The sequence below is a fragment of the Homarus americanus genome, unplaced genomic scaffold, assembly GCF_018991925.1.
Source record: "Homarus americanus isolate GMGI-L3 unplaced genomic scaffold, GMGI_Hamer_2.0 scaffold25483, whole genome shotgun sequence".
NCBI lineage: Eukaryota > Metazoa > Arthropoda > Malacostraca > Decapoda > Nephropidae > Homarus > Homarus americanus.
The window spans coordinates 6,417,658-6,436,204 of NW_024726235.1; the positions used below are offsets into that span (position 1 = coordinate 6,417,658).

The window sequence follows — 18,547 nt, forward strand, 5'->3', positions numbered from 1 at the left end:
CCCCCCCATCCCATCCCTGGAGTTTTCTGGCTACCAGAAAAATTTTCTCAGAATTTTCCAGAAAATGTGCCCCTTACAAGATCATTCCCAAAGCTGGAAAATTCCATCTCTGGGAACAATTTTCTGAGAAAATTCCAATTTTGGTTATCGGAGATTTCTGGGTTTGAGGGATTCCAGCTACTGTTTATTAGTTACACTATTTATATTAGCTTCATGTGTTCCTTCTATTTTTACTCCATTTTCCATATTATGCATATTAAAAATATAGACAGACAAACAGTGAAAATATGAGAAATTCTTTCATTTTGTTTAATTTTTTCCTAAAAAAAAAAAAACCTCTTACTTTCAAACCCTTTACTGATGTTGTATGTCTGGTTTACCCGACTTGGACCAAAAATATTTTGTTATCCCATCAAAACATTCAATCTACAAGTCTACATGGGCCAAAAAATTTCAGATTTCAGGCTAAGGCTCATGATCATATGGTGTTGGTGACTTGTTTTCTTGCAAGTGTACGTTCAGGCAAACCCGGGATACGTTTTTGTGCTACTTAAAAAACAAAAAGCAAATACAGTAGGGTATGCTATAACGAACGGATTTTACTACGAATATTCCTATAATGAACGGTTTTACCTATAAAATTGAGAATGCTATAACGAACGCAACTCCTACAACGAACGCGGATGAATACAGGACTATTTCGTCTGGCGCATGAATATTGTTGTACCGCGGCTCACATAAAGAGCGTCAGGTGCCATATTGGTTCATTGTGTAGTCAATGCACCACTGAACTTGTTGAAATTTCGTCTTTTGATGTGGAAATTCGTGTTATTTTTATAACTATTTTGTTATACAAGTGTACAATTGTAACAATGAATCGTCAAAAGCGAGTGAGAAAGCTAACAACCCTTGAAACTGAGAAAGAAATTATAAATAAACAGACAAAGTGCCTGAAAGACAGTCACCAAAGAGGGCTAGGAAGGATGACTCCTCTCCATCCACCTCTTCTCCATAATTCTCTCCTCCCCCCTCCTCCTCTGCCTCCTGTCCTGCATACTAACAACACTAAGGTAAGATAAAGTACTGTATTTTTTACAATTTCCACAGAAATTTTTCAGTGTTAAGTGGTTGTATTTGGGGGCCTGGAATGGATTAATCCTATAACGAACTAATGCTATAACGAACGAGGTTCTAGAACCAATTACTGTAGATTCGTTATAGCATACCCTACTGTACAATCAAAACGTACAGTACATACTTTTTATTAGAATAAAAAATAAAAATGTTTATTTAAAGTATATACAAACTATAATTATATTTAGACACTGAGGTCCCAAACAGACTGTTACTGAGAAGTTAGAATAGGGCTTGAGAGGCCGGATACATTTTATTCACACTACCATTTCTATTAGCATCTAGAATAGTGGTTCTTAACCTTTTTTGAGTCACGGACCCCTTTGAGAATCTAGTGAAAGCTATGGACCCCCTCCCTAGAAAAATGCCATAGGCACATAAACACAACTTTGCATGCAATGAATATACTTTATTTTATTCAAAATTCATTGCCTCATACAGTGTATGACTTAGACAAAGTATGAATAAAGTAAACATTCTAGAAGTCAAAACCTGACGACAATGACGATTGTATGTTACCTGACTGTGTACAGTAGCATCCCATGCCACCCTACAGATTTACTGGTTTTCTTCAGTAACCAAAAATACATACATAACATCTGGTATATATTGACAAAAATAGAACAACTTCATATAAAAATATAGTGAATATAAATGTTAAATTTTTATCTGACCTTCACGGACCCCCTGAGCCTATCCATGGACCTCAGGTTAAGAACCCCTGATTTAGAATGACCACAAAGAATAAGATAAATGGGAATTTCTAACAAATTACAATTAGAATGTACAGAACGAGATGCTTTAAGTTACAACTACACAAAACTAGACTTTATAAGGGTGGGAAATCACGAAAACCATTTGCTCCCTAGTGTATATAGGAGATGGCAGGTGAGCAGCAAAACTAAGTAAAAAAAAAAAAATAACATAAGGGTGATGAAGTTAAGTTGAACTGCACTGTGTCTGAAACCCTCAAAGTAGCAATAAATCATTAGATAATTACTGGTACTAGCTTAACCATAATTGTTTTTACTTTTTCATAATATAGATTATTCTTTGTAAGGTAGATTTACGAGGGAAAATGAGCAAATCTCTGTAGCTACTGTACATTAAATGATGAATATATATTCCCGTATATCGAGAGCTAGGAAGCAAATTTATACTATATTTTTTCTGCCTTGCCACAGATCGGTTCATTAGCCGCTTGAATATTTGGTCATGTCAATGTTACAAAATTTTGGCAAATAACTATACAGTACAGTACTATACTGGACATGTATTGGATCTAGATTCTAGAATGTATCTGAGTTACCTACACTGCAGTGATTAATTAGTATCTTCTTTTTTAAATTTTCCTCATATAATATACTGATTTTAATTAGTGATTTAAATCACCCAACCCTTACTTATAACTTTAAAAGTGCAAAAGATGTAAAGTATCAGATTCTGTTTGCAGAGCCTTGATTACTTGAATGTACAGTATTGTACTTTTAATTAATCCATCCAGTGAAGCTGGTCAGAATTTCAAGTGTACCCTCAGTGAGGCACTTTTGACAAATACACCTGTAACTGGTTTTTGTACGATCGATGGTATGTCCACAGTCAATTGGCAGAGGTGGACTGTTCCATATGTGTCATGTACAAAATGAATGGGTAAAAAAATTACTTAATAAACAAGTAGGTTGTGACCTCAGTGCCTATGGCGAACTGACAAAAATATTATCTGAACTATGGCCAATTTCAGCAGGACTGAACCAGGTAAAGATTCGTTTTAGGACGAGCATGGAAGTTCAAATGTCTATTTATATGGGGAGAAAAAACTAAAAAGGGAAAAAATACTTTATTGTACGTACAGTATTATGTTTCCGGCCCACGTTTATAGTTTTTGAGCATTTTAACCTATAAAATTATCAACAATATTAGTTTTTCATAGTGGGCAGGACTCTGAATTACATGTAGTGGGAAAATGTCAGGTAAAATATTGTACTGTACTAAAAAGAACACCCAACAAAACTTTGAAAACCTTACCTAACCTATAAAAATCCTAAAAATATAAAATGCACCTACAGTAATTCATTTTTTAGGTGTTAAGTATGTATTGGTGTAGTTTTGGGAGTTCAGACGAGGAGGGGACCCATAAACTCAAAAGCGATTTTTAACCTTTTTTTAAACAGGTTAGGAAAGGTTTTCAAATGTTTGTATGGTGTTCTTTTTAGTATTTCACCCACATTTTCCCCAGAGTCCTGCTCACTTTGAACAACCAATATTGTTGGTAATTGGGGAAGTCTCATTGGTTAAAAATAATCAAGAAATATAAATTTGCACTGGAAACGTAATTGAATAATTTTTTCCTTCTCTCTCCCCCTATATAAATATGAAATTCCATGCTCTACCTAAAACAAATCTTTACCCTGAAGCATTCAAGGCTAATATTGATGAATAACCTGCCTAAGCATTATTTGTTGTGATGTTTATTTTCTTACTACAATATACATATTTTCACAAGTGAGTTCTGATATGATAATCATTTCTTTGGAAAATTATTTGGTATACAAATACCGGTAAGCGCCTAGGCGTGCACTACTTTGTCATATCGACGGCAGACTCTTATATAGAATCAGAGAACACATGTCTCCTAACATAAATGGCTTCACCCATGGTAAAGGTGTACATAATTGCATCACCACATTCCTAACTGTGCATGGTGATGAAAGGCACAGATACACCACATTTCTTGACCTAAAAGCTGCATCTCATATTGCCAATAGGCAACTGATATTGTACGAACTAGCCAAAATGGATATAGGAGGTAGGCTGTTACACTGGATAAGTGGTTACCTAACCAACAGAAGGGCTGCTGCACTGTTTCAGGGTTACAAAAGTGAAGTTAAAGATATGCAACTTGGTACCCCTCAAGGTGGAGTATTAGCCCCACTTTGTTCAATGTTCTTATGAATGCATTATTAAATTTAATACCAGACAACCCCAGCAATATCTCAATCAGCTATGCTTATGATATTCTTATACATACTAAAACTCATCGTGAAATGCAAACCACCCTGAACCATGTATATGCAGCCTGTGAGAACCTCGGTCTTATTATCTCCACTGACAAAACTAAGGTGTTCAACAAACAAGCTGGTAACCGCAAACGCGGTCCCGCCAAGTTCAAGATAGGTAACAACACTATTGACTATGTTTCTCCTTTTAAATATCTTGGTGTTTCCGTCCCTTGTACCCTACCTGCCATACAACAGCTAACCCGCCAATGTACTGACAGACTGAGACCTCTTAGAAGTGTAGCGGGGTACAGCCCGCACTATGGTGCTAATATTAGAATTGTTAAAACAATGTACCTAGGCTATATAAGATCTCTGATAGATTACCACGCACCAGCCCTGGTCATTCGTGACGGGAAAGGCGTTGACAAGCTCGAGAAAATGCAAAATAAAGCCCTCAGAATTATCCTAGGATGTCCCATGAGCACTAAAGTACTTAATATGAGGAAAGAACTAGGTATACCCAGTGTTAAAGATAGAATAATTGAAGTCAACCTCATGATAGCCCTGAGGCTTCTGCGTGGTGATCCTGATAACATTGTTTCCTTAAAATTGCTAGAATGTATGAACCATGGGACTGTTGAGTCTAAATGGATCCAAACTACAGCTACACATATGAAGATGTTTGGACTAGACCACCTGTACAAAGTTGAGACACAACAGCGCTTCCTGCCACCCTGGCGAACAGTTCCCTTCGATATCACAATACCGACGTATCCGCCTAAAAAATTAATTATACAAAGCATTTATCTCCAACACACTGCCAAATTGAGAGCTCTTGAACACATACACACTCTACAGGCTGATGATAATATCACACAGACCATCTACACTGATGGATCTCTTAACACCGCCTGTGGGAGGGCTGGAAGTGCTATTGTTGTGACTCAACCTGACGGCAATATAATTGAGAAAGGAGTTAGAATTAACAACTGGGCATCCACTCTACAAACTGAATTAGTTGCCAAACTCACAGCTATTAAATTCATTGAAACCACTGTTACTGACAGCCTCTTCATCACTGACTCTCTATCCTCACTACTTGCCCTTGGCACCCTCGACTCAGGTTGTCACGCTCGTCTCTGAAGCCAGACACAAATATGCGTGCCTTGTTGACCGGGGTGTCAAGGTCAAACTGTTGTGGATCCCCTCTCACATAGGCCTCATAAAACATGACAGAGTTGATGCCCTCGCCAAACTCGCGTCTAACAAAGACACCGTTGAATACAATTTGGGTCTGTCAAAAAGAACCCTTAAAATTGTAATTAGGAAACAACTTATTGATGAGTTTGAAGCAAGTAGACTAGTGCAAACAGGCACTAGTCGATCCATAGGTTACCATGATGAGATGCATCGAGTGAAACATGTATATGGAGCAAGTAACAAGATCACTAGATTACAAGATGTTGTAACCGCTAGATTAAGGTTAGCATATAAGTACCTTTGGCAGTATGTTCCTCAAGCAGATGTAAACAAAACTAAATGTAAAGTGTGTGGCAATACATATGGCCACACACTTGAACACTACGTCCTCGACTGTGTGAAGATAGAACCTTTTAGGGACAGGTCCAAGCACACTGTGTGTGAAATGGCACAACACTTCATCTCTAATGGCAAGATAGCCGACATATTAAGATTGTGTCCACTTTTTTGCACTTAGTAATGTTACGAACCCCGCCACCAATTGTCATGATCAACCTACCCAGCACTACGAACCACGCCATCTATTGTCTTGATCTACCTACCCAGCACCACGAGCAACGCCATCTAGGGACGAGACACGAGTATGACTCGTCTTAGTTACCACTCCGGGGTTTCCCTTCTCCATATCCTGGTTGTTGCGTCACTTCCTCCAAGTCTTCTTTGTCAGCTCGAGTTCGAGGAGAGTTCACTTGGCTCTGGGAAGCGACCACAGGATCACCTATCCTGGAAACCTACGGCACAGTGACTACCTGCCGTCTTCTACAATACTCAGCCTTACTCGTCAGCCATCTCAGCTCCTCACTTAAGTATTTGTAATCTTGTATTGCCTCTCCCACCTCCACCTTGCTTCACGATTGTTTATGTTGTATTAATATGTATATACTGTTAATGTTTAGGTTAAGTATGGTTAAGGGTAAATTATAGATAGCTGAATATTTTGTTAAGGAATTTATGGTACTCTATTATACACAACAAAAACTCGCATCCTTTGTCTACCCTTTTATAGTCCGATTGTCTTTGTTTTTGTTTTTTTGTTGCCTGTTGGGATCTGGGTAGACTTTTAACTATATTCTAAATCCCCAACTCGTAACAGTAACTATATCAATTCTCTTGTACAGAACCAAATACGCAATGTGCTTGAATACCTCTCACGCAAAGGTGAATAACAAAGTGTGAGGCCACACATACTGCTTCACACGCCTGTACTCACGCATTTGTGAATAAGTTACCCTTTATGTATAGAACTAAACAAATAATGTAAATGAAATACTGTGTAACATTCAGTGCCATAATATCCTGACAACGGGGGTTAATTATTACGACCCTTTGTAAACTCTACTCTGTAATCCTTTTGCGCTACCGCTCACAGGATGAGTGTGGGGTGCACAATAAAGTAGCCGCTGTAAGCGGCAAAATCAAAAATCAAATTGGTAATGCTGCAGTGATGCTGTATCCCGGATGTAAATAGCCAATTACTTTGATGCTCCGATCGATGCTAGTGTAGGTCCATGAGCCGCACAGTCCACGCGGCTGCTCTCACATCCACCCAAAAAATTTTAATTTCATCATATTATTGTAAGTTCTTTCTGTTTATTATGCCAAGGGACAACCCCACGGCTAGGAAGTTAGGAAAGGTTAGGTAGGTTTCTTTGGTTTGGTTGGTGAGGACTTGTAACATCATTGTCACTTGTATTTCTTAACTACGTAGTGGATATCTTGCCGTGACCAGCTAAGTTCCTACTAATGCTATTTTACTGTGAGTGCGCTTTGGGTATTACAGTATTTCAGTTTCAGCCCCAACTCGGTTAGAGCAATTTTGTGTTTACTATTAGTTATATCTCGCCAACAGGAACAACCTTTTCTAATACCACTTCCGTCGCAAATGGATATTAACCAAGATACTGTAGTATATTCATGTAAGAAATAAACACAAATCTGCAGTCCTTGGGTGTCATTAGTTTGCTTACATCTGACCTGCTACGTCTGTGCGTACTCTCACATCCACAAAAAACATAAAATGACACCATGATACTTCAGCAAAGTTGCTTTCATTGGTACAGTTGCAGAAATGTGTTTCTACGCCCCGCGGTAATCCCTGCCTCCAAACAGCAACATTGCAGTAGTAGTATAACTGTTTATATGAATGAATGAGCATTGGTCATGTAACGATGGACGTGCTTGATGGATAGGTTTGCTACAGGTCATATAGGTTGGCCGTTTGGAGATGCGGGTTACCACAAGGGGTGTAAGAACACATTTCTGTAATTGTACCAGATATTAAAATAAGTACTTTCTGTTTAACATGGTGGGGACAGCTAGGAAGTTAGGTATGTTTGGATAGGTTTCTTCGGTTTGTTAGGTTAGGAGAGGAAGGGGGATGATAACTCCAAAATTTATGGTAAACAGCAGTTGGGGCTGAAACTGCAAATTTACCGCCAATATGTTCGTTAATCAGAGTACACTCATGGTAAAATAATGCTAGCAGGAACTTAACCGGTCACGGCAAAATACCCACTGCCTATCAACCAAGGTTAGGTCAAGAGAAATAAACACTTTTAAAACACCTTTGTCAAAACTATGAGTGTCTACTATAGAGCATAGTGAAATTGCAACACTTTAAAAATCATTTTTGGTAATTATTTATGACTTCACAGCCACTGATTTTCATTGAAAATGAATTTAAAAATGCTGCAATTTCAATGTGTTTTATAGTGGATACTGTCATAGTTATAGAAAATTACACTGTCAAAGTTATGGAAAATGAGTTAAAAGAGTGGTTATTACTAAATTAAACCTAACCTAACCTTAGTTGACAAGAAAAACAACCAGCAGAAGTGTTGTTAGAAAACCTCACCAACCTAACTTACTAGCTGTGAGGCTCAACCCTCCAGACCCCCTGGCATATTAAACAGAAAGAGCTTACTATTATATGGTGTAATTTTAAATTTTTTTTGTGGATGCGAGAGCAGCCGCCCGATCTGTGTGGCTCATAAACATACAATGGTGACTGGTAGCAATTGGAGATGATTGGCTGTGTACTGCCATATCATGCCAAGAAAGACAAAGTAGTGTGTGCCTAGTTGCCTAATTATCTACCAAATGAAGCAATTTCCACAAAATTTATTATTATATCAGAACTCAGTGATGAAAATATAGTAAGAATATAAATATAAAAATAATGCGTCGGCTGTGAAGTCCGCCATATTAGCCTCGTTTTCTATGAAAAAATCAGCGGTGGGTCAGTCATCAATATTACCCCTTTCAATAAAAAAAGTTCAGTCATGGTCTTTGTCAATTCACTGGTGCCGAAGGAACAGTGGTCATGGCCTACTTACCATTTTCTAAAGCATGCCATTCTCAGTTTCCACATACGATCCAGTAACTAGAAGTACTGTAGATTCAAGTACAGCTGCTCCTCGACTTACGACGGGGTAAGGGACCCAAATCCAGGTCGCAAGTCGAATTGGTCATAAGACGAAAATGCTTAAATAATACATAGAAAATCTAAAATGAGTGTCTTTTTTTTTTCTCAGCACCACAAAACTCTCACTTTTAAGCTTGCCAGCCATTTTACAGTGAATTATAAACGAAAATTTTGTCAGTACACAGGGCAATCACTAACGTTGGGACTCAAAAATACGTAATTTGACAAAATTTTGGTACGACTGAGGCGGTCATATGTCCGGGTGGCCGTAGGTCGAATATGTCATAAGTCGAGGAGTAGCCGTAAATAATATTCTATAAGCAATTTTCTAAAAACTGCTAGTTTAGGAGTGTCAACATTACATTATTGTTACCACAACCGTTTAGTGGAAGACTGAAGGTCTAACGGAACATGGTAAGGTATTTTTATAGTAGTTAACACAACATTCCTACTCCAAATCTTTTATGATTAAAAAAAGACGTCTAATTCACAAATTAAGTCAATGTAAGATCAGCAACAATCTTCACACAACATGCTAAAAAACAAACTGCCCAGGGCATGGGAAAGCCCCTTAGCAGAGCACTGCCTCATTACCGCCCGCAATATAAACTGTGTGCCTAGGCGCCTAATTATCTATGAAACGAACAATTTCCACAATAAATGATTATCATATCAGAGCTGATGAAAATATTGTAAGAAAATAAAACTAATAAAAATAACTCTCATGGGTTAGTCCTATATATTAACCCAGGTTAGGTTAGGTTTATGTTTTTCGAGTGTTTTTTGGTGTATTTTGTATTCACTTGGACATGATTTTTGTCGGAAAATGCTTGTTTCTCTACCCCACCCAAAACCCTGGTTCCCAACAGGATCCCCTATCTTGTTGGGTTCTGAGCAACTCATACCCATACCCTATTATTTTCAGGTTAAAAGTTTGAATTAGGCCTATTCTTGGCATATAAGTAGACTGCAGAACTTCCAAGCTACAAAGCAGCATCCCTTTGATCATCCTACGTCACGTCCTTCGTTAGTCATGTATCACAGTCAGGTTATTCGGCAACATTGTGATACGTGACTATCGCATACGTGACGTCGAATCATCGAAGGGATGCCGCCTGGGTCACTGACCGTGCTAATCTCTCGTTTTTGTAGGTCCACTAATCCTATGCGAGTGCATTCGTTTCATAGCTCCAGTATCGTTTCAGCGCTTGTCAAGTTCAGTACTTGTAAAGCAATGTTTGTGCGACAAAATAACATACTTATGTTATGTGATGCAACCATTTTAAAGAGCTGCATTACATTTCACAGCACTTTCCTGCAAGATTTACATAATATTTTTTTTGTATTATTGCATTTTCACACCCAACATTCCTACCACTAATCTATTATCATATTCTAATAAGACGTCTAATTATAAGATAATTTTCATCTATTACATTACCATCACAAATGTATAATAACGGAGATAGCATATCCAAAATTTTCTCTATTTTCTTCCATTAATTTTCCACCATTATCGCCTACCTCACCTCCCACACTGCGTGTCTCCTTCATAATTCATCACGCGCATGCGTTCCCGTTCACGTCACGCGACCAATCAAAACCGGTTTTTTGGCAACAAATTAAAACGATTTTTTGTTTAATCTGCGGTATTTTTTGCCCAATCAAAATCTATTTTTATTTTGGGCCTCATATTTCCAAATTCATATTCATTTCCAACCATGGAAGTCTGTGATGGGCGTCACTTAAATTATATGGAGCTGACTGCGAGTTTTTGGGAAAAAACGAAGAAACTATAGTATTTTTTCGATCACATGGTGTTCTTCCAACCTCAGTAAAGTGTCCTAAGTGCAAGACAGTAAATATCGCAAAGACCAACATATGGCATTGTGTAAGAATCTCAGAATCCAACCACGAACAAGAACCAGGCCAATAAGGTAAGAAATAGGTGATTCCATCATATGGTAAGAGTCAGTTAGGTTTGGGTTTTTTTCTAGTATTTTTTGGTGTATTTTTTATTCGCTTAGCCATTATTCTTTTTCGGAAAACGTCCCACAAAAAAAAAATCGATAAAAAAAAACCAGACCAATTTCCGACGGAAATGAAGGTCATATTCGGTCTAAACACACACAAATACACTAGAAAACTATATTTTTTACTTTCTAACAGAGTGAGGTGTACAAGTGCAAATTTACCTTTTTTTTAATCATTGTTAAAGCTAAAATGCATGGTATAGTTACTAATAGGTATGGATTACCTCTTGAATTGAGTGCAAGTAATCTTGGGTGCGACTTGTATCCTGAGTTGGGTACGAGTTATCTCACGTATGAGTCGGCGTGGGTACGAGATGACCCTAACCCGATCTTGTTGAGGTCAATTTCCGACGGATATCATGATCAGAACCAATCACAACGCACAAAAATACACTAGAAAAACATAGTTTTGACTTCCTAACAGTTGTGTGAACTACTATAAATTTACCCATGGTAAAACTGCATTACAGCGGTTATACTTACGATGGGAGGATTAAATAATTTCAATTCTCATGCCTCAAGAAGAAAATGAAAGGTCCAAACTCTATGCAAACACAACTTACTTGGGTTTCATAATTTTGAGAAAGTATAATGTCAAGGTTTCCTACTTATTTACAATATCCACTACCAATAATGTTTTCCGTATATTTCAGGTAGCTTCAGAATGTCACCTGTGATATATAGCACTGTTTCTGTCAGGAACAATCGAGTTACCATGCAAGAATCAAAATCAAAATCAGCTGTTTATCATCACACTGAAGTGAACGCCAACGGCCGCCTTGCGCAACTTTCCAGCACTTGAATCTGAATAAAATACTCTTTCATGGCCACATTAAGGGTCCCCTGGCATCCATACTCACTTATATTATTGGTTAAAATAACCCATTAGTTAATGATTAAACGGAGAGGAGTGTAAACATATCAGACTGCGGAGAAGCGCTGGAGTATGGCTGGAAACACAAGGGAACAAGTGAGCATCGATAGGCTGCCACAGAAACGTTCAGGACCAGCGAGTGAAGCGCCGAGTAACTTCCAAACCTGAGCTTACCTAACAACACTCTTCCTCAACTCCCTGTCTTCACCACATTTATACCACAGTAAACAAAATTAACTAACAGAAGAATGAAAACACACTATAACAGGTGTACGTAACACAACGGTTAAACGAAGAGAGCGTTATTGAAAATAAAACCTGATAATGGTAGTTAGACTTGACAACTGCAATTTACACTCTCAATTTTAATCCTCTATAATGAAATATTAAATGACAGGTAGTGACACGAGGAAAAATTACAATAAATACATATAATGTAGTTTTCGGGGTCACAGGTTTCTTTTTTCATTTTATTTTTATTACTATAACGATTATTAAATCAACAAAATATTTATAAGTATGAACCTGTCAACTACACAATGAGTGGTACTGGTTATCGGAAAACAAATTAATGTAATTGATACTATCCAGTTATTCTTTATAGAAATAATATTAGATCGTGTACGTAGTGATCAATTTTAGAATCGTTTAATATTGTAATGAGTTAATGAAAGTAACAATATATTGGAAACTTCGAAAGTTTAAAAGTTCCCGGCCGTTGATTCCCGACCTGAGGTTAACACGGCTGACACGGAATCTTGGCACAGGGCCATAGGCTATTACTTTTACTTACTTTTATCCTCTTCGCCACTGATCGGCTAGTTAGCCGCTTGGGCGATCGGTCACGTCTCTGATTACTTTTCCTTTTCATTTATCTTCTTCACCAAAATATATATATATATATATATATATATATTACTGATCAACAACATGGTATCCATATACATAAACTAAAGGCTATTTCCAGTATGAGGTAACTTTAAAAAAACGAGTGTTTCTCTATTACTCACCAATAACTATAATATTGATATCTTCCTCCGAATGTAAATAGAAAGTACCTGTAAATGGAACAAATCCTACTGCCCGTTACAGTAGTTGCAGCTTCGAAAAAATGATTAGTACTGGCACAATGTCCCCGCTGGAGTGAAGTCGATAATACTATTATATTCGCATAAACTTTTTATTTGTGCAAACTGTTAAACATGCCGACTAACAGCTGTCTATTTGAGTGCGTGTTTACCGATATGTGTAAGTGCGAGTGCTTGTTGGCGTACTTTTGAATATCATAACTAGTAAAATGACCCATTTGATCGACCAAACCCAGTGCTTCTAGGAATACGAGGGGATCCCTACACATGAACCATGCGGCGGTCGACAAAATTAAGAAGAAAACCCAGAAATTCAAGACGTGGGTTGGGTCAAACGATGAGCAAGACAGGAGGATGTATGCAAGAGCCAGAAACCAAGCAAAGATAGAGTGTAGGAGGGCTGAAAAGGAGTTCCAAAGGCTGGTTGCACGCGAGGTCAAGTCAAACCCAAAGGCGTTTTACCGCTATGCAAAGTCGAAATTGAAAACGCGAGTAGGAGTATCAGACCTGAGGCTTGAAGATGGTAGTTACGCAGATTCTGACCAGGATAAAGCTGAGGCATTGAACAGCTTCTTTTCCTCAGTGTTCACAAGAGAGGATGCAACTAACCTTCCTGCGTTTGAGGACAGACGGTTCGACACAGCACTGACCCACATTGTGTTCACAGAAGAGGGTATTAGAAATAAACTGTCCAGGCTAAAGGTCCATAAGAGTCCTGGACCTGACATGGTGCATCCTAGAGTGCTAAGGGAGCTGTGCAACGAGCTTGCAGAGCCCCTGAAGATTCTGTTTTGTAAATGCCTGGATGAACAAATGGTCCCCAGTGAATGGAAAGTGGCTTATGTGAGTCCTATCTTCAAGAAGGGCGATAGGCACTCCACGAACAACTATAGACCGGTGAGCCTGACCAGCATAATATGTAAAGTACTTGAGAGTATTATCAGAGATGCAGCGATGGAACATCTACTACGAAACAACCTTGTAAAAGATTGCCAACACGGTTTTATGCCGGGGCGCTCTTGCTTGACACAATTGCTCAAGGTATTGGATATTTGGACCCATATTCTAGAACGGGGTGGTAATATCGACAATATTTACCTAGATTTTGCCAAGGCTTTCGACAGTGTACCCCACGAAAGGCTGAAAATCAAACTGGAAGGGTACGGAATTCGGGGAAATGTCCTAGCGTGGATAGAAGACTTTCTACATGACCGCAAGCAATGTGTGGTGATTAATGGCACGAAATCGTCATCTGTACCTGTAACAAGTGGGGTACCGCAGGGTAGTGTATTGGGCCCGCTGTTGTTTGTTTGTTTCATAAATGATATGCCTGACGTTGTACACTCCTCCATACAAATGTTTGCCGATGATGGCAAGTTATTTCGGGAAATTAAGAACCAAGCGGACTGTGAAGAGCTGCAGAAGGACCTCTGTGGGCTCCAGGAATGGTCGAAGAAATGGCTGCTGAGATTCAATGTCACGAAGTGTAAGAGGATGCACCTGGGGCGTACCAACGGTAAGGAGGCGTATCATATGTCCCAACGGGATGAAGAAAATGCACTAGTTGAGACTGTGTGTGAGAAGGACCTAGGTGTGTATGTTGACAATGAGCTGAAGTTCTCGGGCCATTGTGAGAAGAAGGTAAATCAGGCAAATAAATTATTGGGTCTTATAAGAAGGTCGTTCAGATATCTAGACGGTCCGTCCCTCGTGACGATCTTCAGGAGTGAAGTGCTTCCCCATCTGGAGTACTGTCACCCCATCTGGTCCCCGAGATATGCTAGGGACTGTCAGTTGGTTGAAAATGTTCAAAGGAGGGCCACCAAACTGGTGCCTGCACTTCGGCACCTCAGCTACCCTGAGAGATTGGAGCGCCTGAACTTGCCTAGCTTATACTACAGACGGGCAAGGGGGGACCTAGTTGAGGTGTATAAGCATCTCAGGGGGCACTACTCAGTTGAGTGTCCTTACTTGGAGCTGGCGGACGCTCGCCCCACAAGGGGTCACAGCTCAAGATTGAAGAAGCCGCAAGTCCAGAAAACCGTGAGGGCAAACTTTTTCGGAGTGAGGGTTGTAAACTCTTGGAACAGTCTACCAGAGAGTGTTGTGACGGCACCGAGTGTGAGCTCTTTCAAGAGAAGACTTGACCAACACTGGAGCGGGTTCAGGTACATTCAGAAGCCGGTGCATGGCCAGTATTTGCCAACAGTGCGTGACAGAGACGTGACCGATCGCCCGGGCGGCTAGCGAGCCGATCTATTGGTGAAGAATATAAATGAAAAGAGACGTGACCGATCGCCCAAGCGGCTAACAAGCCGATCAGTGGCGAAGAGGATAAAAGTAAAAGTAAAAAGTAAAAGTTCACTTCCTCTATGGTGGTACACTGCCCTGTTAAGGATATCTTAGCCTGAGAGATGCGTCAGGTTCTCGTGCGTGCGAATTGAATTGAGGATCAATTAAACTGACCCTATACGCCTCAGGTAACGGTATTTTTCATTAATTACATATCATTTCCATCAGTGCTGAGCAGTCATGGTAACTCCCAGCCATCCAGGTTCAAATTCTTAAAGGGTTCGTACGAAGAATATTTTTTTTTAAATGAGGATGTATGAATGCTCTTAACTGGGTGACTAAAAGTAGAACAGAAAAGTAATGCTCCAAAACAGCATCAAAAGTATAGTAAGACTCTACCTTAACAAGATACTTTCATCTAGCATCAGCTAGGAAACAAAAATGGATATAAAATATTTAGAAATTTATGTCTACCCAAACGTGATGTATTTTTCAATCCAAATTTAGAATTGGAAACACACTCGTCGGAGGTGTCATTTTTGCGCACATATGAGCATAAGAAAATAAGGAGTCTGCAATAGGCCGGTTGGCCTGTGCATGGCAGCTCCTGTCTAGAGTTACAACTACTCTAACATCCATGAATCTATCTAGCCTCCTTTTAAAACTTTCCAGCGTTCCAGCACTTACTACAAAGTTGCTAAGGTTGTTCCACTCGTCTACCAACCTATTTGTGAACCAGTTCCTCCCTATCTTCCTCCTAAACCTAAACTTATCCAACTTAAATCCGTTGCATCGAGTCCCATCCTGCTCGGATATTATAAGAACTTTATCTATATCTCCTTTAATGATTCCTTTCACCCACTTAAATACTTCTATCACATCTCCCCGCACTCTTCGTCTTTCTAGGGAATGAAAGTTTTGTTTCTTTAATCTATCTTGATATGCGGTACTTTTTTTTTTTACTGTGTGTACATACCTGGAATTAGTTGATGGCTGTTCTACTAGACGCCACAGTCTCAGGTTAAAGAAACTACGAACTGACAGAACTAACTTTTAGAGTGATAGTTGTCAACTTCTCAAATAATCTACCAGCGAATGTTATTAAGCCACATTAACACTGGAACATGTTCAGGTACAGTACGTTCAAGACCCTGTACAGTACGTGCCCAGTACTTTTTTGTCTTTTTTTTTTTTACGAGGATTAGCCCACCCGGGCACAGGTCACTAACCCACCTGAGCTACAAAGAACTGGCCGACCGTCCTACCGCCTAGTAAGCTAACAAATGTCGAAAAGAAGTATTTTAATAGGTATTTAAGCAAAAGGTTTAAGACCTGAGCCTCCTCTTCTCCCGTAACAATAACAAACGCGTCAATGTACAGTATACCACTATATTTATGTCAAAGGCTAAGAAAAATCATTTTGAAATGTTATATATATTTTTTTTATTTATTACAGTATATTATGTCATAGTTGTATGGGAATTGTTATGACGTGAATTTAATTAGTGCAATATGGTTTGTTACAAAATAGAAAGGCTATTTACTGCAGTGTGGACAAAGCCACACGTTACCAGACTCTTATTTGAAGATACTGTTCTGTCAAGGCTGTACAATTCAGATTTAAAAATATTTTACTTGGATATGACGACAGAGTTACATGTATGATTGAATTTGTGTGTGTGTGTGTGTGTGTGTGTGTAACGCCAACATAATACGAACCATTAACCAGGCCAGTGTCGTTATTTTTTCTCTAATATTCTACACATTCAAAATCAATAATTATGTTTAATTTTACATAAGATAACTGTTACTCTGCCAATGCGCCAACACGTACCATTTACCGCTCCGTTCCTAGGGTGGTCCGCAGTGGTGAGATACTGTATGGGAGTACTGTACTGTATATATCATGATGCTGTGTTACGGGAAGATCACGATAGTTTCATGGAAGTACATAATAGTATTACAGGAAATAATGGCAGAACGAGGTAGTGCACAATGGCAGCCCATCACTAGGGTACATCATGATGGTATATTATGGTGGCCTATCATGGTAATGTACTATTGGAGGCATATTATGGTAGGATATTACTATGGTATTCAGTGGTAGTTCACTCTTGAGAAATAAGGAATTATATCATGGTAATTCTCCTTAAATCATCATGGTAATTTTTCATATTAGTATATCAAGGGAGTGTAGAATGATATAATGGTACTATAATGATTTTTGCTTCTTGGCGCTCTAACGCTGAAGTAAGTCATGGTACAAAATCATGAAAACACATCATGGTAGTTCCTCATATAAATGGAACATTGAATACAATCATGGTAGAAGCAGTGCGATAAAAAGTATAATTGCAGTAACATAAATAGCTTTACACTAGGTATTACATCATGGTGATCGTATCATGGTAATGCACAATAGTACGTTAAATCAATGCATCATGTCCTGTCCAATGTTATCCACATGGTTCACATCATGGTAGAGCACAATGGCATTGGTGTCTTATGATAGTGTTGCATGATAGTACATTATAGTTTATCATGGTAATGTATAGAGACCTTGTGAAATACATCGTTTTAATAGTGTGCTAAAGGTGTACATCATAGTAAGTCATAAGTATTACTGAAATACACCATGACTGTAAAGTATGGTATCACGGTAAATATGATTTTAATACGTTACGGTACTTCCTTCCTAATAATATTTAGTGTATCACACACACACACACACACACACTACTACTACTACTTTGCTGTCACTCGGAATCGAGCATGACGATCATCCAGCTATGATACACTTATATGAGTTAAGAAGGATGTCACCTTCATTGGTGAGTTACAAACACACACACACACACACATGCGCCGAGAAATTACATAAACAATACTAACGCCCATGTAAATACAGCAAGGATCCTCCATATATAAAACATGGGCGACATTTTTATTCGTTGCCTCCCACAATTTTTACCCTAAAATAACATGCATTCTACTCACACTGTACACAAAGGGAACACAATACAATAGTCTTCACAAGTATTATCGCCACAACTGTTACGAGCCACAGTCGTACCCCTGAAATTCTTGTACCTTTTAACCATAAACAAAACCAACTCAGAATAACTCACTTGGGTAAAACAAAGGGGTAAGTGTGGATCTCAGTGTAAAAATCGGTCAATTTATTCTTTACAATATTTTGCTGACCAAGACACTGTTTGTTTTACTGTGAATAAATGTTTACTTAAATATCCCCAAATTTGGTAATGTCAAATGTATTTCCAACGTTTATAAGTAACTTGCAAAGTGTACAGACATAAACCCATACTTAACATTTAAATTTTTTGAATGACTATATATATATATATATATATATATATATATATATATATATATATATATATATATATATATATATATATATATATATATATATATATATAATG

At 38.5% G+C, this 18,547-nt stretch overlaps 1 protein-coding gene across 6 annotated transcripts in view; it reads right to left on the reverse strand.

Moving 5' to 3' along the window:
- LOC121865482 (PAN2-PAN3 deadenylation complex subunit Pan3-like) overlaps positions 1 to 11,827 on the reverse strand; it is a 98,224-nt gene extending 86,397 nt beyond the window's left edge. For 2 of the 6 annotated variants that reach the window (XR_006088769.1, XM_042364975.1), the window contains exon 1: positions 11,414 to 11,693. Coding sequence is in view for 2 of the 6 variants with exons in the window: in XM_042364975.1 (XP_042220909.1) it covers positions 11,414 to 11,424 (11 nt within the window). In the remaining 4 variants the exon portion in view is untranslated. The other 4 variants (XM_042364973.1, XM_042364972.1, XM_042364971.1 and 1 more) reach the window with 2 other exon arrangements.
- Positions 11,828 to 18,547: the final 6,720 nt, after the last annotated feature.